Source organism: Chrysochloris asiatica, unplaced genomic scaffold (assembly GCF_000296735.1).
Source record: "Chrysochloris asiatica unplaced genomic scaffold, ChrAsi1.0 scaffold00168, whole genome shotgun sequence".
NCBI lineage: Eukaryota > Metazoa > Chordata > Mammalia > Afrosoricida > Chrysochloridae > Chrysochloris > Chrysochloris asiatica.
This window is the reverse complement of record NW_006408686.1, coordinates 739,073-760,759: the sequence shown is the minus strand read 5'-3', so window position 1 is coordinate 760,759 and position 21,687 is coordinate 739,073. Positions and strand designations below refer to the sequence as shown.

The following is a 21,687-nucleotide window of genomic DNA, read 5'->3' as shown; positions in this document are numbered from 1 at the left end:
TTAGCACAGGACTACATAGCTTTTCATTCTGTTGTGCATAGGGTCGCTATGAGTCGGTACGACACCTAACAATAACATCTAACCTCTAGTGAGACTCACATCTTTCCTTCGACAATTATCTATTAATCACCTATTCGCTCAACGTTATAGTTAAACCTGTTATTGTTAAGTGCCTCAAGTGGATTTCAAATCATAGGACCCCCAGACAGAGTAGAACTACCCCCATAGAGTTTACTAGGCTATAATCTTGTGTTATAGGATCAGCACTGAACTACGAACTACAAGGTAGGTAGTTCAAACCCACCAGCTGCTCTTTGGAAACCCTATACAGCATCTAATTCGGCAGCATTTAACAACAGCAATCTTTAGGAAGCAGATTGTCAAATCTTTCTACCAAGGAGCAGCTGGGTGGGTCAAACCTTCAACCATTTGAGCAGACACCACAGCTCCTACCCACCCACTGTCACGGAGTGGATGCTGATTCATAAGATAGAGACACCACAGCTCCTACCCACCCACTTCCAAGGAGTGGCTGGTGTGTTTGAACTGCTGACCTTGCGGTTAGCAGTTCAGTGCTTATCCTAAAGCACCACTTCTTCTTGTATGTCGTCAAGTCGGTTCTGACTCACAGCAACCCTGTCTAGAGTTTCCAAGAGTAGCTGGTGGGTTTGAACCACTGACCTTGTCGTTAGCAGGTCAGTGCTTATCTTACAATGCTAAAGGCATTTTGTTGTTGATGTGTGTTGTTGAGTTGGTTCCGACACACAGTGACCCTGTGTAGGGTTTCTGAGAGCAGCTGGTGAGTCTGAACTGTCCACCTTGTGGTTATCAAGTAGGTCAGAAAGTAAGGCTGAAAAACAAGTTCAAGCACCCAGAGAGCTGGGATTGCTCAGCTTCCTGTCCCCAGTATCCCTGCTCAGGGGAGGCCTGACTCAGACTGTCTTTGTGTTAGCAGGAGAGGCAGGGAGTGGCCAGGTGGCTGGGCAGCTGTGGTCACTTGCTCAGTGGGAGAGGACCAGGTCAGCAGGAACCGGTTGGGCTGGTGCCATCTCCATTCCAGCTACCACACCCACCAGCCCTGCTACCTCCCTCTGCACACTAGTGGCTCAGCTTTGGCGGAGCAGGCGTGGGCAGCAGGGCAGGCTGGGGCATGCCAACACTAGCCTCTGTCTGGGAAGCCCAGGGAACAGAACCTGTTGGGACTGTCGGCTCCTCTGGGAGGATTGAGTGACTGTGACTTTGGATGACTAGTTCCTTTCATTTCTCAGGTCTTAGTTTTCCCAACAGTTAAAGGAGTTAACTCAGCTTTGCTCAGCGGTCCCCCTCAATCTCTACGAGGCTTCAATTCTGAAACTGTAAGAATCTTGAAACTATCATTAAAGTGCTAAAAGCCAAAAAAGGGAGAAAATTCCAACTCACAGTGACCCCAGGTGTTACAAAGTCCCCTGGGTTTTCTCTGCTGCTGTCTTTCAGGACGGCCTTTCTCCCATGGGGCAGTCAGATAGATGGAGTGGCGTGTAAACCATTTATACTAATTAAAGTTCTGCAGAGCCTAAAATCCTCAGAGCTTGATACTTTATTATTGGGAAATTTCTGAGTCCAAGATTCTATCTTTGGAACATTCTAGAGTCCTCTGCTTTGGCTATTCTAGAGACCTAAGTTTTTCTGTGGAGTCCTGGTGTGGATAAGCACTGCACTGCTAATCACTCCTTGGAAACTCATACAGGGTCGCTATGAGTCAGAACCGACTCGACAGTAGTTAATAAGTCTTTCTCCATCCCAGAGTTCCACTGTCTTCATAGTAAAGGAGCCAGACTTCAAGCCTGATCTCGAACCACACCATTTTGTGTTACTAGCAAAGGTTTAACCTATGTGCTTCAGTTTTCTGATCTGTAAGATGGGGATAAATAACAATGCATCTCACAGGACTTTTTATGAGGATCCAACTGGAACCAACAGGTGCAGAGGAATTGAGGAGTCTGAGAACTGAGATCTCAAAAGTAGAGATGACAGGAATCAAAACTTGGGGCTTTTAGGTTTTCAGAAAGAAACACACGGGAAGCACTCTGCCTGTTAAACTACAAAACTGTCTATAAAGCAGTCTCCCATGTCAGCATTCTGGCAGCGAGTGGTTCTTTAGGGGATTTCAGGATTCCACGCTGACATCCTCTGGTTCAAAGGAAATGCCATCCCTGGGTGCGGGACTGTTTGGTGGTTCGAGCGCGCCAACGGAGTGCCGGAGCCGCCAGGGGGCGCCCCCGTGTCAAGACTCAACGTCTGCTGGCCGGGCTGCGGGTGCCTGAGCTCAGGTTCTGGGAATGCTCAGCGGGCCTGGGCAGGTGCGGAACCTCCCGCGGGGGCCGGGCAGGGTGTGGGGGTGGCGCGGGCCACGCCTCTGCTGGTAGGTTCCTACCCCAGCCCTTCACCCCCAGGCCACCTCCTCCGGACTCCCCTCCAACTCCAGCTCTCCTCCCATGGTTCTTCTCCTCCTCCAGGTTCCTCTCCAAGTCCAGCCCTCCCTCCCCAAACGATCTCTTTCTCTCTATTCCCCTCCTCTCTCCAGTGCCCCAGCCAGGTTCTTTGGGGTTAAGATTCCCTAACAGGGCCAGGGCACCAGGGAGGGCTGGGATCAGAATCCCATAGTTCCATTGGACCCCACTGGTCCTGGACAGTCCCAAGGACCTACTCCTTTCTCAGCCTCCACCCTGGACAAGTTATTCAGCCTCTCAGTGCCTCAGTCATCTCCTCTATATAATGGAGGAATGAACACCTTCACCTCAAAGAGTCCTGAGGTTTGTGTGACCGGATTTAGGTATTGGGTTTGGAACAACAGAGCATGAAATAAAGCTCACACATGGTTTTTTAAAAACCCATTGCTAGGATTCCAACTCACAGCGACCCAATAAGACATAACAAAGTTGTCCCGTCGGGTTTCCAAGGCTGTAATCTTTAGGAAGTTATAGTTAGCAGCCAAGTGCTTACCACTGTACTACCAAACCCGATTGCCTAGAAGGTGATTCTTAGTCAGCAACCAGGCATATAAGATTAACTGACTGCTGGTTTTGCTTGCTCATTAATCTAACACAGGGTCTGGACCGAAAATGTTTGTTTCCTAAGAGTACTCTTTCGACTTTTTCTAAGATTCTTAAAGTCCAGAGTTTCAACCCTCTCTTACCCTGTTAGTCTCTGTTTCTTGAGTCCTGAGATTTCTGTGCTCCTGGAACCATCTCAACAGCACTTAACAAACAAAAAACCTCCCCCAAATTCCCCAAGTGCTTATCCTACAGTGTCACACCGAGAGTCCTAGGCTGCAAACAGTAGACTGCAAGGTTGGTTTGAGTCACAAGGTCGACGGTTCAAACTCACCAGCCACTCCTTGGAAACCCTAGACAGGGTCCCTATGAGTCACAATCCACTCAATGACACTTAACAACAATAACAATTCCTCCTGAGTTCTGACTAGTGATCACCCACCCTGGCAAAACAGGGACAAGGGTAGAAAGAATCCTAATAGACTCCAGGGTGTGGGCTGTACCTGCTCTGCAGCACCGTTTCCCCACCACAGCACAAGGGAGGAGTCAGCTCCTGGCGTTGGCAAATGTCTTACATGGTGAGATTGCTGGGCAGTTACCTGAGATTTCTCCTAAGGACAATGGGGACTATCTTGTCAACCTCACTGGAAACAGTCCAGAGCCTGGCACACCCTGAGCCTTGGCTTGGAAGCCACAGTTATTATTTTTAATTTCATCTCAGATGATCACAACTGCCCTTCAAGCCTAGACACTAGGAAGTGTGCTCTCTCTCATGGGAACCTCCCGCCCTGCATTCCCACCCACCCCCATTCCCTGTTTAATCCCCCACATGACACAGAGCTGGGGGTTGGAGAGAGAAATGGGAAGACAGAGGGAGGTGCCAGGCCCTGCCCTCCCCCAACCTCAAGGACAAATAGACACCTCCAGAATTAGCCTGGATCCCTCCCTTATCTCCCACACTACCAAAGGTCAGACAGCAGGGGATGGAGGTGACATTTCTCACCTCTGGGTCTGGGTCAGGGCAAGGAGCCCTGAGAGGGAGAGAGGCTCATCAGAAAATCTTGGGGGAGTAGATGGAGTACCGTCCACCCCAAAAAGGCTGAATGAAGCCAAATCCGGCCCCTTAACACCGCTGCTTGTATATTCGCTCTTAACTTCAGTTTATCCCTTTCCTTTGTGTACTGTGTAAGTGCCTAGCCATACAAGCCTCCCAGAATACAACTCCTGGAATTCTACCCTGGGTTCCAGAATGCCCCCTGCAAACCCCACCCATGGGGCAACAGGAGGGTCCCCGCCCCCGCCAGGGGGCGCCTGGTGGCGGAGGTCCCTCCTCTAGTTAGGCAGGTCTGACGCCCCAGTTAATGACATGTTGGGGTTCTCAAGCAGCGGCGCAGAGGAGGTTGGAGCGCCCCCACCCCCACCCCCGAGCTGGGAAGTCGCGGGGAGCGCCAGGACACAGCCTTCTGGGAGAACCCCGGTTCTTGTTCCTTTGCATTTCTGAGACCCAGGTTGCACATTCCCACCCCGCCCCTAATTCGGATCTGAGGTCCACAAACGTAGTAGAGAAGGCAGCAGGGATGGCCGCTCATTCCAAAGTCCCGGGAGACCCAGCCTCCAAATTCTGCCCAAGGCTCAGATATACACGACTCCAATTCCACCCCAGGATTCAAGCTTCCGAGGGGAGCGCTGCCTATTCCTGGGATTCAGGAACCCAGCTCCAAAGTCTCCCCAGGACCAAGGCGTCTTTATCCCAACTTTCTGATAACTCAGACATCCATCGAGTAAGTCCCCTTTTCTTCCGCCCAGGAAACTGGGCGTGTGAATTCTTGTCTTCCAAGGACCCAGACATCTGCGTACCTTTAATTCTTCCCAAGGACCCTGAGTTTGAGTTCCTTTCCAGTCCTCCCAGGAACCCGGACGTCGGGCTCCTCCCGGACCATTGGACCCCAGGGGAATGGAACTCACGGATCCGGGGCAAATCCTGGCACGGGGGGCCTCCTCCGGCTCCGGCTCTGGCTGCGGGGAGCAGAGGACGGGGCGGGCACCGGGAACAGGTTAGACGATGTGACTCGAGTTGGAGGGAGGCGGGTCCGGGAGGGGAGGGTGAGTCGGGGCTTCCTCGGGCACCTTGGGACTTGTAGTCCCAGAGGGACAGGTCGCAGACTGAGCCGCTCCCATTGGGATTTAGCTGAAGTCCATTTCAAAGGCAGGAAGGGCGAGGCCCAAGACAGGGAGCGACCTGGCCAGGGAGACAGGAGTGGAGTGCAGAAGGCTACTTCCCGATGGCTGCAGGAAATAGACTTCCGAGCCCCTACCACACCCTTGAGCCAGGTTGATTATCCTTCCTGAGTGAAGGCTTGAAGGCTACCAAGGGAGTAGAAGGTTAGAGGCTGGAGGAAGCTCACGGGGCCCGACACTAAAGCGAGAAAAGGGCCTCGTTAAATCAGTAACCCCTTGGGCCTCTGTGAGTCCCAGTGTCCCTGTGGAAAAGGGTGGGTTGGGTCGCTCTGCAACGGCGCCCAAAGGAGGGAGTGGGACTACAACCCCCATCAGCTTCCGCGGCGGACAATGGGCGTGCCTGCCTCGGGTCTTCTGGGAGTTGTAGTTTCACAGCCAGCAGGTTGCGCCCGGGCGTCTCGCCCACGCGCGGTTACTGTCTGGCGAGGCGATCCCAGGCCGAGGGAGCTCTTCCCCTCCCTGAGCTCTGGGAATCCGTTTCCGCCCTGAAGAGTAGGGGGACGCCCCAATTCTAAAATAGGATCCGAAATCTCTGCAGAGGGGGCGGGGAACGGCGCTGACACACCGGCCAGGAATGCAGTCGGGTCACACTGTCTAGCCACTGTCCCGCGGCTCCACCCGCCGCCCCACGCGGTGCGGTCCCAGTGGGAAGGGCTGTGGGCACCTCCCCTAAATCTACGTGCATATGGTGCTGTTTACACGGGCCCCAGGACAGAAAGAGGGCGCTGGTCAGGTTTCCACACGCTTCCCTAAAGTTGTTGGGGATGTCCCGACGCTTCAGACTAAATCTTCAGTGGCATTTACCAGCCTCATTGGATACAGAAGCCCCACCCCTCAACCGCCCCGCCCCCTGCGCATCCTTGTCCCAGGTTCGGAGGCTCCGCCCCTGGATCCTGGGCCCCGCCTCTGGCTCCTCCTCCCCAAGGGTTTCCCGCTCGCTGTAGTTTGTAGGCCCCATTTCTTCATTTTTCCATCTTTCCCACACAAGTTTTAAATTTCCCCGTATCTCAGTCTCCCCAGTGAGGATTCTAACACTGCAAGCGAGCTCAGACCCCCTAACCAGGACCCTTACCTGTCTCTTTAAAGAGGTCAGACCAATCTGGCTTCTTGTCTCTTTAAGAGTTAAGGCCAAACAGCGTAGCTGCCACTTTAAGGTGACGTTGGATCAAACCATGTCTGAGAGATAGTGGGGAGAGACCAGCTTGGAGTGAGACTCAGACTCTTGCTAAGAAACCAACCAGCCACTTTCACGAGCTAATTTTAGAGAAACAAGAGTTTCCTGGGTGATCAGCTCTGAAAATTTCCAGCAGTCTTATTAATTGAACGAGCAGGCTCGGAGTGGCGCCCCAATGCGCCAGCACCACTTGGATGCAGCCGGATCAGGCCCCACCCCTCCGGTTCCACGTGGTCGGCCGCCGGGCTGGAGCGATTGGAGCTGCTGGTTAAGAGTGCTGGTGGGGATGGCGGGCGCCGAGTCAGGGGGTAAGTAGCTACGGGGCGAGTTGATGGGGTGTGAAGGGTGGACTGAGGGTAACAGAACGGGAAACTGGAAGAGTTTGGATGACGAAAAGTCACTCCCGGAAGATTGGGGGACAATATCAGCGGTGAGAAGAGCGCCCCCGGGGGCTGGTATCGTGGAGCTAGAGAAGGGGAACCTGGTGAGGGGCCTGGGACTCAACAGGTGGTGCCCATGTAATCCTGAAGGATCAGATGACAGGAAAGTGCCCCAGACCCTTTCCTCTTTTCGTGCAGGTGCTGCGCGATTCTCTTGTCCCCCCAATTTTGCTGCGTTGCCCCCAACCTCCGAGCACCCTCGTTTGTCCTTGGAAGCGTTGACGGGCCCAGATACGGAACTGTGGATCATAAGGGCTCCGCTGGATTTCACCCCAGACTGGTGAGTGGTCTCACGCTACCTCCCTCACGCTAGAGGCTGAAATTGGGGGGTTGTTTACAGATGCGTTCCTGACTATTAGGAATGTAGCTTCCTCAGCTCCTTTCCCCTGCCCCACCAACAGAACCTGATCTGACCTCTGCTTTCCCCCTTTCTCCCTGCAGCCTCAACGGGCGACTCGTGCCTCTCTGTGGCTTCCAAACTGTGAAGGGCAAGTTGGCAGGCAAACGGCAGCGCTTCCGGATCCTCGGCAGCAGCGGCCCCCCGGCTGGAGAAGCCACCCTGCTGGCCCCCTCAGTGGAGGCGAAGGGTGAACTGACATGTGCCCCAACCCCCCAAGGTAGGCTTAGGATCTTCGAGGGTCCCCAAGCATCCCTGTCAGGGGCCTGTCTGCAGCCCATTCCAGCCAGCCCCTCGCCCCAGATCCCCCTTGGACTGAGGCCTCGGTTCTGTGCCTTTGGAGGCAGCCCTCCAATCACAGGGCCTTGTTCAGCCTTAACCCAGAAGACACCCGCATCTGGGAAGAGGAAAAAGAAGAGGCAGGTCCCTCAGGAGCAGGTGAATGGACCCGGCATCCTGGAGGTAGACACAGCTTTAGAGTCCCCAGAGATGGGTTTAGGAAAGAAAAAGAAAAAGCTGACAGAGCTAGAAGTGACGACGACAGAGCCACTGGGGACAGGGCCTGCAGAGATGCTGGGAACAACAGGGGTGCCAGAACCATCCACTACCAAGAAGAGGAAGAAGCAGCCCAGAGGAGCAGAAGTGGTCGAACTAGAAACTGGGTTGCCAGAGCCAGAAGCAAATTCGGTGAAGCCTGAACTTGTCATTAAGACAGAGCCTCTGGAAGAAACTGTACTGTCCCCCACCAAGAAGCGGAAGAGGCAGAAGGGGACAGAAGGGATGGAGCCTGTGGAGAGGGTGAAAGATGAGTTTCCACTGAAGGTTAAGGTGGAGCCACACGAGGAGTCAATGCCGCTGCCCTCAGTGAAGAAGAAGAAAAAAGATAAGCGGCCCAAGGTGATGGCGGAGCCAGCAACTGAGGTGGCAGAGCCAGACGGGAGACCTGTGGAGCTCGGCGGGGAGATGGGGATGGAGGCCAAACCGCCCCAGGACTTAGAGCCCCTGGCGGAAGCAGCACTGACGTACACCAAAAAGAGGAGGAAAAAAGAAAAGTGGCCAAAAGTGCTGGTGGAGCCAGGGGCAGAGCCACAAGATGCACGGGGACCTGAGGGGCTAGGTGACTCGGAGCCTCAGGTGGCTCTGGCATCCACCAAGAAGAGGAAGAAAGAAAGAGGGAGTCGAGTGGCAGAGCCAGGAGCGGAGGTGACCGAGCCCCAGAGGGAGATGATGGAGACTGAGCTGCATGAAGAGGCCCTGGCAACCCCAGTGTCTACCAAGAAGAAGAAGAAGCCATAAGGCCAGGAAAGTAAGGGGGCCGGAGATGATGGCCCAGGAGGAGCTGCTCTGGTGCCTGGGGAGGGGGTCATGGCATCTCCCCAGGGGCAACAGGACAGCAGCCAGGTGATTCCCTGAGTCACAAACCCCTCTACCTCAGTGCCCACAGCAGTCACACCCAACAGGAGACAGGAATGGGAAAAATGCTTTATTATGACACCTGGGGTCATCGGGGCACTTTTAAGAAGGGCTCGTGCAAGACATCAAACAGCCTCCTTGCCTGGGCGGGAAGGGGAGAGAGACCGAGAACTCGTCATTAAAGGAGCCATTTCTTTGATCCAGGTGGAGAGCGGGACTGTGTTAACATCATTTGTTTTCTCCCAGTTCCAAGGGGTCCTGGGGCTAACAGAACTAGCCCTTGGACTGGTGGTGTCCATCCCAGACTGGCAGTGTGAGTTTGAGCTGTCTCCTCCCTCTAAACTCCCTGGGCCTCAGTTTTCCCCATCTGGGCTATCCAGAGCCTTAGGACTTGGGGATCTAAAGTCCCATGTATTTTCCATCCCTTCTACCCAACTCCTCAAGCCCATTCCCAGCACTCACCTTCTGGGGCCCCAGGCCTGGGCACAGAGCCAGATCTTCCCTTGAGGCAGCCATGAGCTGGTCCAGAGACTAAGGGAGGTGTGAACAAGGGGTCAGAATTCTGCCCCGTCCCAGCTGATGGGGGGAAGACTAAGGTATTTCTAAGGGGTGGGAGGGAAATTGGAGGGGCCTCCTAGAAAAGACCAGGGGCTAGAAATACCTATGGGGCAGATGAATCCCCTCTTACCCCGAATGTGGCCAGGAGGGTCTGACTGTCTGTTTTGTTGACTGACTTCACGGTGGTCAGACATTCAGTCACCTGGAACGGGTGGGGGGAAGATGCAGGTGGGGAAGAAAGGAAGGAAGAACAGAGACTGAGCCCAAGGGTCAGGGCTAACTGCCCAGCTGGAAGAAAACCGAACCAAACCCACTGCTAAGTCCTAGCCACCCTCTAGGACAGAGTCGAGCTGCTCCCCAGGGTTCCAAGGCTGTAATTTTCAGGAGCCCTGGTGTGGCGCTGTGAGTTAATGCGCCAGACCGCAAAGCCCTTTGAACTGCAAGGTTGGCAGTTCAAGCTCACCAGCTGCTCCTTAGAAACCCTATACAGGATTGCTTTGGGTAGGAACCAACTTGACGGCACTTAACAACAACAATCTTTATGGTGGACTCCTGGTGTGGCACTGTGGGGGCTAATGCGTCAGACTGCAAAGTCATCTGAACTGCAAGGTCAGTGGTTCAAGCTCACCGACTGCTCCTTGGAAACCCTATACAGGGTCGCTATGGGTCGGAACCGACTTGACGGCACTTCACAACAATAACAATCTTTACGGAAGCAGACTGTCTTGCCTTTCTGCTGCGGAGCAGCTGGTGGATTTAAACCAATGATCTTTTGTTTAGCAGCCTGCTGCTTAACCCTCTGCACCACCAAAACTCTTCAGCATGCAAAAGGCACCCAGTAAATAGCGGTATCCCCTGAACCCCCCAAGAGCCAGCTGAGGGCATGTATGTAACATGAAATACTGTTGCTACCGAGGTGCTGGTTCTAACCAGGGGAAGAGAGCCTCAGGGTCGGACCTGGGTTTAAAACCACACACATGTTCCCTGTAAGATGCAGGGCATGGAAGCTGACCTCTCGGGACCTCTGCTTTTGGGAAAATAACCCAAACCAGTTGCCATGGGGTTTTCAGTGGCTGTTTTTTCTAGAAGCAGACTGCCAGCCAGGCCTTTCTTCTGAGGTATCTCTGACTGGACTTGAACTTCCACTTAGCAGCCAGTGAGGATCATAACAGTGTCCTCTTCAAGGGTGGCTGTGGACATCCACTGAAACATGAAGGGTGCCAAGCCCACTGTGGCTAATGTGGACTTTGTGCAAGGGGCCTCGGTTCAATTCCCTACCCTGCTGGTTCCTGACTTTCCCTTGGACCAAGGCTTTGCAGTGAGTGACCATAAAGTACGGCTGACCTGTGGGACTGCACAAAGCAAGAGCCCCCAGGGCAGTTGATGTGGAACCTAATGGTGTTAGCCCATCCCAGAAGAACCCCCAGGAATGGCATCACCATGAGGCCCCTCCCCATGAATATGTCACTGGACCCCATATTCCACCATCCACCATTCACTCAGCCACACTCCCCATGCACCTGCTGGGACACGCAGCAACTCCCAGTCCAATGGGGGAGACAGGTCAATCCCCAGACAGTGAGGACAGTGAGGGGAAACAACTGACCCAGGCTGAGGTCAGGGAAGGCTTTCTGGAGGAGGCATCCAGCTGAGCTGAGGGATGCAACCCGGCAGAGGGAACAGAATGGGCAAAATCTCTGAGGAGCAAGCTAGGTGTGGATGGGCAAGAATCATTGTGGGGCTGACTACACATGCACCAGTTGCCACTGAGTCAGTTTGGACCCACGGCAACTCCGTGCCTTGACAGAGAACTATGCTCCAGAGGGTTTTCAAGGCTGAACTTGAAAAGCTTTGGAAGGAGATTGCCAGGCTTTTCTTCCAAGGCACCTCTGGGCAGGTTTGAACCTCCAACCTTTCAATTAATAAATCAAACACTTAGATGTTTAAGTCACTCAGGGACTCCTACTTGACAGACAGGCAGAACCTGGTGAGAAGCTTGGGATCTCGCTGAGAGGGCACAAGTGAGCCACAGAAAGTTTTGGAATAGGAGAGGGAAGAGTCGGGTATGGACATGAGGCGGAACTTGGGGATTGACGAAAATGAAGCTCAACCACACACTAGCTGGGAGGAGAGCTGACAGGGATGGGAGCTGGGCAGGCTCACCCTGGGAGGAGAGCTGACAGGGATGGGAGCTGGGCAGGCTCACCCGGGAGACGAAATCCTGTTCTAGTTTCTCCATCAGCAGGTCCGCCGGCTTCTGTTCGTAGGCCTTGTAAGTCTCCAGGTACCGCCCAGCCTCCTCAGGGCTGGGGCGAGAGGATACAGGGCAGCCAGGACAAGGGGTGGGAGGACGTCATTTCTGAGATCAGTTTCATGACAGTAGTTATAATTGCTGGTGCTGAAAGTTCTAAACTATAGAAAAATGATGTTCTTCCTCCCTCGCTCCCCACGAGTCCCTGGTGACCCCATTACACCTTGTTTCTGGCTAGTAAGTGTCCAGGCAGGTCTCACTTCCTACTGGGCAATACCATTGTGTGCTATAATCAATTCCAACTCATATTGCCCCATAGAACAAAACAGACTGCCTCATCTCTCCCACTGTGTGGCTGCTGGGTTCAAACTGCTGGCCTCTGGGTTAGCAGCCAAGCACTTTAACCACTACGCCAGCAGGGCTTCCTTTAAGTGACACCGTTAAGTGCTGTGAAGTCAGTTCCGACTCATAGCGACCCAATAAAGGGCTTCCAAGGAGGAGCTGGTGAATTTGAACCACCAACCCTCCGTTTCTAACCGACCTTGTGGTCCAGTGCTTATCCCACAGCGTCACCCCAGGACTCCTGAGCGACACCAGGCAAGAGATTTTACCTCTTGGGCCTCAACTGCTCAGTTTGTCACTGAACAGTCTTATAACTTTATTTGCCAGATCTCTTACCATCACTGAAAAGTTTAAACATTTTTCAGTTTTCTCAAATCAGTCATCCTTTTTCTTTATGGACTCTGGGTTTTGTGACTTGCTTTAGAAAACCTTTCCTAACCCGTGATCATGGAAAACGAAAGTTCTCCCATAAGATTCCTTACACCATTTATACTGTGGTTTTCTTTTTCTGCTCAAAGCTGTAATTCCTCAGAATGGGTTTTTGCTTATGGTGTGGGGAAGGGTTGGATTTTTTTTTTCCAAAAGGAAAGCCAGTCTAAATGGTCTTCAGAAACCCAGACAGCGGATGAATTAATCCATCCAGATTCAACTCAAAAGTGCCTTGGCCAATTGTGGGGATTTTGCCTTCGACACCTGCTTTTGTGCCTTTAACCTTAAGAGAACTATTAACAAACACACAAAAATCAGGGGCTGCTGAGGCAATTCCAACATGGCAACTTGTGTGTCACAGAAAACCAGCACTCCGTGGGATTTTCAAGAACGGAGCCCTTTCAGAAGTCGATGGTCAGGCACCTTTGGAGATGCCCCTGGGTGGATTCAAACTGCCAACCTTTCTGTTGATAGCCAAGTGCTTAACCATTTGTGCAACTCAGAAAAGCTATTATGACCCCATTTTACAGATGAGAAAATTGAGGCCGAGAGAGAGGTCGTGCCTGGCCCACATAGGAAATCCATGGAAAGATGAGAAGGGGCAAGGGGAGGGCGCCATCTCACCTCCAGGAGAGGACCAGGGTGCAGTCAGCCAGGATGCACACCTTCGCCAGCTCCTTGAGGGCCTGCTGAGGATCTTTCTGAGAAGGGAGAAGAACATCAGAGTTAGAGACGGAGAGAGAGCAAGGGGTGAGTGTCTGGGAGGCACAGGGCAGAGTGCTTCTTGCTCTACATACATTCTGAGCCCCTATTGGGTTGGGCAGTGCCAGGACATGGCAGTGATCTGCCCAGCCCTGCCCCTCCGAAACCCACAGTCCAATGAGAAGACAGACCCACACCCAGAATAGGCAGGCCAGGATCAGGGAGTGGCTGAATCAGTCTTGGGGGGGATCAAGGAGGGCTTCCTGGAAGAGGGGACACCTGAGCTGAAACCAGAAAAATGAGGAGTAAGAGAGGCCAAGGACAGCAGGAACGGGAATTCCATGCATAGGGAACAGCATATACAAATGATGGGAGGGGAAAGAGATCTTGAGGAATTGCAGTTCACTTCACAGGGGATTGATGTAGCTGTCCAGCCCTTTCTGACTCAGTGGTGACCCCACACCTGTAGAAATTCACTCCATAGGGTTTTCCAGGTTGGACCTTTCTTCTGAGGTGCCTGAGTGAATTCCAATTGCAAACCCTGCAGCTAATAGTTGAGGGCTCAAATGCTTGCTCCCCTATGGGATACCCACTGCCATCAAGTTCATTCCTACTCAGCGGCCCTCTACAGGCTTCCAAAGGCTATAAATCTTGATGGGAGTTGACAGCCTCATCTTTCTCCCAGCTGGTGGGTTGGAACTTCGGACCTTGGGATTAGCAACCCAACACACAACCCACTACGCCACCAGGACTCCTTCCATATGAGATGTTGTTGTTGTTGTTATGTGCTGTGGAGTCGGTTCTGACTCATAGCGACCCTGTGCAGGGTTTCCGAGGCTATAAATCTTTACGGGAGCAGAAAGCCTCATCTTTCTCCCACGGAACAGCTGGTGGTTTCGAACTGCTGACCTTGCGGTTCACAGTTCAATCCGTATGGAGGATGTGAAATACAAGAGTGGTCGCTGACAGCATGGAAGCTTACAGGTAAGCTGCAGAGCTGGTACCTGTAGGCCATGGTGGAAGGTGAATCCTGAGGGTGCTACCCACCACCCACTGCTGTGAAGTTGTTTTCTGATCACAGCCTTGTGGGACAGAAGAACCTCTGAGACTGTAAATCTTTATGGGAGAAGGCAGCATCATCTCCTATAGAGCCACTGGTCCGTTTGAACTGCTGATGACTTTGCTTTTAGCAGCCTAACAACTACCCCACTGCACCATCTTCCTGAGGGCACTGTTGTTAAGTGCCATCGAGTCAGTTCTGACTCACAGTGACGCTGTATAGGGTCTCTGAGGAGTGGCTGGTGAGTCTGAACCACCAACGTTGTAGTTCAAACTAACCTTACGATCCAGTGTTTACCCTTTAACTACACACCAGGACTCCGCCTGAGGGCACTAGGGAGTCATAAACCGTTTTTGAGCAGGCGAGGAATGGTGTTACATCTAGGCTTTAGTAGGACCCTCTGGCTACTGTAAGGATAGAAAGGGTTGAGGCTGGAGGCCAAAGTCTAGGGAGGCGGCTGAGGAACCCAGACAGGATGGAGCAGGGGTTGTGGGGATGGAGAAGACAAAACAGACTCAAGAGATATTCAGGTGGTGGAGGAATGAGACTAGTTGAAGGGGGGTGCAGGGAAAGAGAAGAAGGGTCATTTTCTCTTCCCACCTCCCCCACTCCCTTCCAACATGGGTGCCTGTGTCGATTTCAGATACGGAAAATGGTTTCATATGGAGGTTTTAACTGCTCTTCTCCTTGGAAGGAATCAAAAAGGAAGTAACCTAGACCCCACCATCCATCATCCAGCTAGCCTGCTGTACTCTGGTGGCTTGTGTGTTGCAATGATGCTAGAAGCTATGGCTCTGGTCTTTCAAACAGTGCCAGAGTCATCCGTGGTGGGTGGGTTTCAGCAGTACTTCCAGACTAAGACTAGGGAGAAAGGCCTGGTGATCTGTGTTCTAAAATTAGCCAATGAACTCCTCAAAGATCACAATAGATCACGCTACATCGATATATTGTGATTAAACGTTGTCTAGTTGGTTCCAACTCATAGTGACCCCGTGTAGGGTTTCCAAGGAACGGCGGGTGAGTTTGAATTTTCGACCTTGAGGCCCAGTGCTGACCCTACAGCACCACACCAGGGATCCACATCAATGTAGTACCAGAAACTAGGCCCCAAGATTGGAATATGACTAGGGAAGAGCTGCCCCCTCAAAGTGGACCAATTGTCGAGTCCATTCCAACTGACGTACGATGACCCTATATCCCCTTGGGGCCAAAACAGACTGCTGCATCTTTCTACTACAGAGTGACTGGTGGGTTCGAACTGCCAACCTGTTGGTAGACAGCTGAGCACAAAGCTCCTTCAAAGTAGAGTTGACGTTAATGCCACGCACAGAGGCAAGGAGGGCATGGGACCAGGCAGTGTTTTGTTCTGTTGAATGTGGTGTCTTCATGAATTGTAGCCAACCAGTGACTTAGTCCACTTTGCTAGCCCTACCCCCCAAACTCCCCATTTGAGAGATGAGAAGAGTGAGGTCTGCTGGGGAGTGACCCCTGCTTACCACGTCCACCTGGACGAGCAGGACCCGCAGGGCGAAGTTCTTCCCCAGGTTCTGCAGCCGCTCGTGGATGTAGTCCGGGTGGAGGTTGTGGTAGCGGAGGCTGCCAGGGACAGAGCACATGGAGGTTGGTAGGACTATCTCCCCAAAACCGCGGAAGCCCTTCACCATCAGAACGCTCATGTCAGCAGCCACAAGCATAGTTAAGGCAGGAATCTGAGGTTGAGAGAGAGTAAATGACCGACCCATGGCCACCCCTCCAGGAAGTGGCCCAGCAGGGATTTGAACTAAGGGCAGCCTGGCTCTGGCTCCCTGAGGTTGGGCTCCTTGGTTCTTCATTAAGAAACAGAAGAGACTGACTTTGGGTGGAGACCGGGAGCTGGGGTCCCCAGGAAATGTGGACTGGGGGCCACTGCACAGCCGGTCTTAAGCAGCACGGCCCAGCATGCTTGCCACAGCCCCCGGGGAGCTGGAAGGGTGGAGCAGGGATGGCTCCTCTATCTCACCCCACGGTGGGGCAGGAACTGAGAACTTACACTTCCCCTGTCTGGAGAAGGGCCTCTGGAGTTGGGGGTAGGGGGCAGATTTGATTACCTGGGGTTGGAAAAATCCTGGTACTCTTTGACCCCAGCCTTGGATATGGCCTCACCAGACCCGTTCCTCCCTTAGACCCAGGAGTCCTGGCCTCTCAGCCCTTCCTTTCTCAGAACCCAGAGACCCCCTCCTCTAACCCTCTCCTCCCTCAGGCCAAGGTCTCCTTCCCCCAGACAGAGCAGTACCTAGACTGAGCTAGCCTAGAACAGTATAGCTCCATCCTCCCAAGCCTGGTTGAAAGCCCTTCCTGGAGGGTAAGGTGGCCCCCAGATCTCACCTGAGGAAGAGAGCACAGGTGCTCTGACCCAGCACATAGTCCGGGACCACATCGCCAAATTCCCAGGGTACATTGCGCACAAACTTCAGCACAGGATTGCCCCTCTGGGGAGGAAAGGGGGCAATAACTGTCAACAGGGCTGGTCCCCCATCCCACCTCTCCAGCTCCTCTTCCCAGACTCCTCCTCTTCTGCCTAGATTGTCCTGGATCCTGGAACCCCTCTCCCTCTCCAGGGATTTACTAAAGCGGCTCCAGGACTGTGCCCAGCCAGCCCCTCACATAGACTCTGTGGATTGAATTGTGGCCCACAATATTATGAAATTGGAATTCTAACCCCTACACCTGGAGGGGGATTATGTTAATGAGACCATGCCAGTGCTGGGTGGATCCTAAATCTAATCACTTCTGAGTTTCAAAAAGACACACACACAGGCAGAAGATGCCACGTGAAGAAAGACACAGAGCAGCTGCATCCCTAAATCCAGGAACTCCCAGGGTTGCCGGCTGCTGGAGGCAGAGATTGGGTCCCTGGGTGCTGCAAATGGTTAATGCACCTGGCTGCTAACCAAAAGGTTGGGGTTCGAGTCTACCCAGTAGCCTGTCAGAAGAAACATCTGGCAATCTACTTCCCTCCAAAAAAACAGCCATCAAAAACCCTATGGTGCACAGTTGTGCTCAGACGTACGGGGTTGCACATGTTGGGGATCCACTTAACAGCAACTGGCTCAAAGGAACAGGAAGAAAGGCCAAATGGCTTTCTGCAAGGTGGTTCCAAACGTCACCATCACAGATTTGTCCCATCATGACCATAACTGGTTTGGGAACATTTCATAGACCCAAAAAGAAACCCCATACCCCTTTAGCAATCACTCACCATCCCCTATCTACCGTGTTGTCGGTAGGTTCTGTTGAGTTGGTTCTGACTCATAGCGACCTGTATAGGGTTTCCGGGGAACAGCTGGTGGGTTTGAACTGCCAACCTTGTGGTTTGCAGTCCAGTGCTGATCTTACAGCACCACACCAGGAGTCTTATTTACCTTGTTGTTAAGTGCTGCCCAGTCGGTTCTGACCCATAGCAACCCCGTTTCTGAGGAGCAGCTGGTGAGCTCGAACCATCGACCTTGCAGTTCAAATGGCTTTGCAGGCTGGCGCATTAACCCACAGTGCCACACCCGGACTCCCTATCTACCTTGGCAACCACTGATGTACCTTCTTCTGTCTCCATGGATTTGCTCATTCTCAGTGAAATCATTTGGAGTGTGGTGGCTCTGTATGATAAGCACTGGACTACAAACCACAAGGTTTGAGCACATCAGCTACTCCGCAGGAGAAAGATGAGGCTTTCTGCTGTCACAAAAATGTACAGCCCTGGAAACCCTATACAGGGTAGCTATGAGTCGGAACCAACTCGATGGCTATTAACACAAGGTAAATAAATGAAATCATATGATAGGTGATCTCTTGTATCTATCTGGCTTCTTTAGCTCAGTATCATCATTTGAAAATTTATCCACATTGTAGCTCATCTCAGTACTTAATTCCCTTATATTGTTGATTAATATTCCATTTTATTCATGTGTTTTCAAGTATACCTGGTGGGTTTGAACTGCTGATCTTGTGATTAGCAGTCCAGTATTTATCCTACAGCAGGACCCCTGTATAGATATGGTGGTGACTCTGTCAGTTCTGACTCATAGTGACCCTGGATGGGTCACTTTACAGGATCCAAGAGCCTCATCTTTCTTCCAAGTAGCAACTGGTTGATTTGAACTACTGACCTTGTGGTTAGGAGCCCAACTCGTAATTCACTACACTACCAGAGTTCCTTTGTATAGATATGTGGTGGTGGTTATGTGCCATGGAGTCAGTTCCGACCCATAGTGACCCTGTACAGGGTTTCTGAAGCTGCAAATCTTTACGGGAGCAGAAAGCCTCATCTTTCTCCCGCAGAACAGCTGGTAGTTTCGAACTGCTGACCTTGCAGTTCGCAGCCCGATTCGTAACCACTACGCTACCAGAGCATATTTTTATTATCCATTCAAGAATTGATAGACAATTGTGTTGTTTCTACTTTGGGACTTGATGAATTACGATGCTATAAATAGGTATACATTTTTGTGTGGGCATACATTTTGATTTCTCTTGGATATACACTTAGGAATAGAATTGCTAAGTTATATGCTTGTGAGACTCCTGGTGTAGCACTGTAGGATCAGCCCTGGACTGCAAACCACAAAATCAGCAGTTCAAACCCACCAGCTGCTCCTCAGAAACCTATACAGACAGGGTCACTATGGGTCAGAACCGATTCAGCGACACTTAACAACAAAACAACATGCTGGGTAAACATTATGTTCAACCCTTTAAGGAGCTGCAGACTGTTTTCCAAAGCCACTGCCCCACTTTACTTTCTAATAAGCAAAGTCCTTGTGGGGCGCTATAAGATAAGCACTGGACTGCTAATGGCAGGGTCAGTGGTTCAAACCTACCAGCCACTCCTCTAAAACCTTATACAGGGTCGCTATGGGTCGGAACCGACTCAACAGCACTTAACAACGCCAGCAATGCATGAGGGTTGCAATTTCTCCATAGCCTTGCCAGCATTTGCATTGTCTGACTTTTTCATTCTAGCCATCTTGTTGTTATTAAGTGCCGTCAAGTCGGTTCCGACCCATAGCGACCCTGTATAGGGTTTCCGAGAAGCAGCTGGTGAGCTTGACCCGCCAACTTAGTTGGTGTGAAATGGTTTTGGTTTGCATTTCCCTGCTGAAAAAGACTGAGAATTTTTTCATGTGCTTTGTTGTTGTTAAGTGTCGTCCAACTGGTTCCTACTCATAGTGAGGGTTTCCGAGGAGCAGCTGGTGGGTTTGAACTACCAACCTTTTAGTTCAAGTGACCACTCCAGCGCATTAACCCCACAGCGCCACATCAGGACTTGGTATGAGTCCCTATATATAATCTTTGTACATTGCCTCTTCCTTCCACTAGAATACCAGCTCCAACCATGGCAGGGATTTATCTGTTTGCTTTCATTCATTTTACCGCCAAGAGCCTAGAACCCTCTGTAAACATTTGTGGATAAAATAAATGGATGAGTCTCTACTTTAAGATGACCAAACTAAGGTACAGCTGGGTTCATTCACTTACCCAAGATCACACAGCTATTGTGTGTCACAGCAGGGATTCAAACTCTGATCTGTGTTTAATAGTTTTAAAGACAGGAAATGTAGCTGTACACAATCCATCCCCCACAAGAACAGTTAGGGCACCTTTAATCCCTACACAGTCGTTGCATGAATGAATGAATGTCATTGCATTAGCTAAATAGCTAGAAATCACATATCCCGACCTGAACCAACTACACCGTGTTTCCCACAAAGCCCCACTTCTCCATTCCCCTCCTCACCTGTCGAGGGCTTACAATGATGCTGTTGGATTTTGGTCCTGGTTTGGGGGCCTGGTTGGGGGTCTCTCCTGCTGGGGGGTCTGGCCCTTTGGGGCACTTAGCTGCAGTCCCTTCTGGAGGCTCTGAGATGGCATATTCAGCATAGGTCTGAGGGCCCACTTGGGCTGAGGTCTCCACAGTGGTAAGGCTCCGTGTAGATCTGAACAAGGGCTTGGCCTGTGGGTACACAGGTGAATCGCGGAGGTGGGGGGAGGAGTGTTTAGGGTCTGGGAAGGGATGTAGGAGCCCCTTTCTTCTCATCAGAATTGGCTCGCCTCCAATCGCACCTTCCAGAAGTAAAGCCATGTAAGAGCTGAGAATCCAACACTTGAGTCCGGCCCCTTCTCCCTCAGCTTCGACTCCATCTCAATCACCATCATCTCTTGACTGGACTGCTGCAGTCTCCCCTTCACCAAGTTCCCTGTCTCTACCCCTGTCCCTGCCTGCGATCCAGATTAAATTCCCTCCTCAGTTCAGAACCATGGTTCTGGCCTCAGAGTAAAAGCCAAAAATGGTCACAATGTCCCAGAAGGCTCTAGAAGACCCTCTGGGACCTCACCTCCTACATACCCCCCTTGTTTTCTCCACTATAGCCCCACTGGCTTGCTTGCCATCCTCAGACTTGTTAGGCACGCCAACCTCAGGGCCTTTGCACTGGCTATTCCTTCTCCTCCCAGATGTCTGCCTGGCTCATCCCTTCACCTCCTTCATGCTTCTGCCAAATGGTCACCTTCCTGTCTAAGGTGCCCCATCTACCCTATCACATTCTCCAGCCTTAGGTCATTTTCTTTTTTCTCCATGGCCTACAGGTGGCCCCTAAAACTCAGCTCCAGCAGAATGTATTCCTGTGGGAATAAGACCTCAGTGTTGCCAGAGCCTTCAATTTACCAAAAGATGCCAGAAGTACAGAATTTTCTTTTGAAATTGCCCAACCTTCCAGTTTTTAAATGTCAGCAACATCACAGCACTGGCTACATAAAGACAACCCTGGGGCCACCCACTGGCTGCCAGTTTGTGACCTTTGCCTTAGTCCTTTTTTAGACCTACCCTGCCATTTTACAGATGAAGAAACTGAGGTCTAGACAGAGCAAAGGATTGCTTGCTCAGGGCGGCCCAGGCCCTAATATCTCCTAATCTCTATAGATCTATAGATCTCCCTTTGCCTCCCACCCTGCCTCCCAGTGGTCCCCCAACTCCTTATCTTACCCCTGCAGGGGGGACCTCATCCTCGTCCAGTGGTATAACGAATTTCTTCTTTTGGTGCAGCCCTAGGGGCTGCGGCACCTTCTCCTCTTCCTTCCCTGGGTCCATTTGGGACCTGAGAGGGATGATGCGTCGGCGGGAGAGAATGAGACCTTAGAGTCTACCCTCCCACTCCCCAGAAGAGAACCCCTACAGACAGCCGTCCCTTACTTCCCTAAATCCCAGGGTTTCAGAGTCAAGACCCAAACACCGAGGTTCAATAAAGCCCCGCCCACCTGTTTGTCCCGCCCCAAAGGGGACTACAGGTCCTATTCTCCCCGCCCCTCGAAGGCCCAAAAAGTCTATTCGCTAGCCATTCCCTACAGTCCCTCGCCTTCCATTCGGTTGGCCTCTCACAGGCTTCACCGGGTTGTTACCCCGCACCTGGATGTTCTCCCCAAGCCCCGTCTTGTCATTTCTCAAACAGTGCAGCGATTGACTTCCGAGGCCATCAATCCTCACTCTGCAGCCTCCACCTCCCTCCCCAGCCTCACGATTTCAGCGCGGCGGAGACTCACCTCCTAATCTGGAGGTCGGCGGTAAATAACGAGAGAAATCGAGAGGTTCCTCCGCCGGGCGGCCAGCGCGGCCCTTGACTCA

At 52.1% G+C, this 21,687-nt stretch overlaps 2 protein-coding genes across 2 annotated transcripts; one reads left to right on the top strand and one right to left on the bottom strand.

Moving 5' to 3' along the window:
- Nucleotides 1–6,619: 6,619 nt before the first annotated feature.
- On the top strand, nucleotides 6,620–8,686 carry CD3EAP (CD3e molecule, epsilon associated protein). The gene is given in 4 exon segments (XM_006871474.1): nucleotides 6,620–6,752; nucleotides 6,975–7,164; nucleotides 7,326–8,589; nucleotides 8,591–8,686. Coding segments are annotated over 4 exon segments (1,683 nt in total).
- An 87-nt stretch (nucleotides 8,687–8,773) lies between these two features.
- Nucleotides 8,774–21,162, bottom strand: ERCC1 (excision repair cross-complementing rodent repair deficiency, complementation group 1 (includes overlapping antisense sequence)). The gene is made up of 9 exons (XM_006871336.1): nucleotides 21,052–21,162; nucleotides 19,807–20,022; nucleotides 16,401–16,504; nucleotides 15,533–15,632; nucleotides 12,899–12,975; nucleotides 11,459–11,558; nucleotides 9,383–9,454; nucleotides 9,157–9,225; nucleotides 8,774–8,836 (listed from the first exon to the last, which is right to left on the bottom strand). Exons 1-9 carry the CDS (start codon nucleotides 21,154–21,156, stop codon nucleotides 8,783–8,785), a joined length of 897 nt encoding a protein of 298 aa, XP_006871398.1. The 5' UTR covers nucleotides 21,157–21,162; the 3' UTR covers nucleotides 8,774–8,782.
- Between the last annotated feature and the right edge of the window lie 525 nt (nucleotides 21,163–21,687).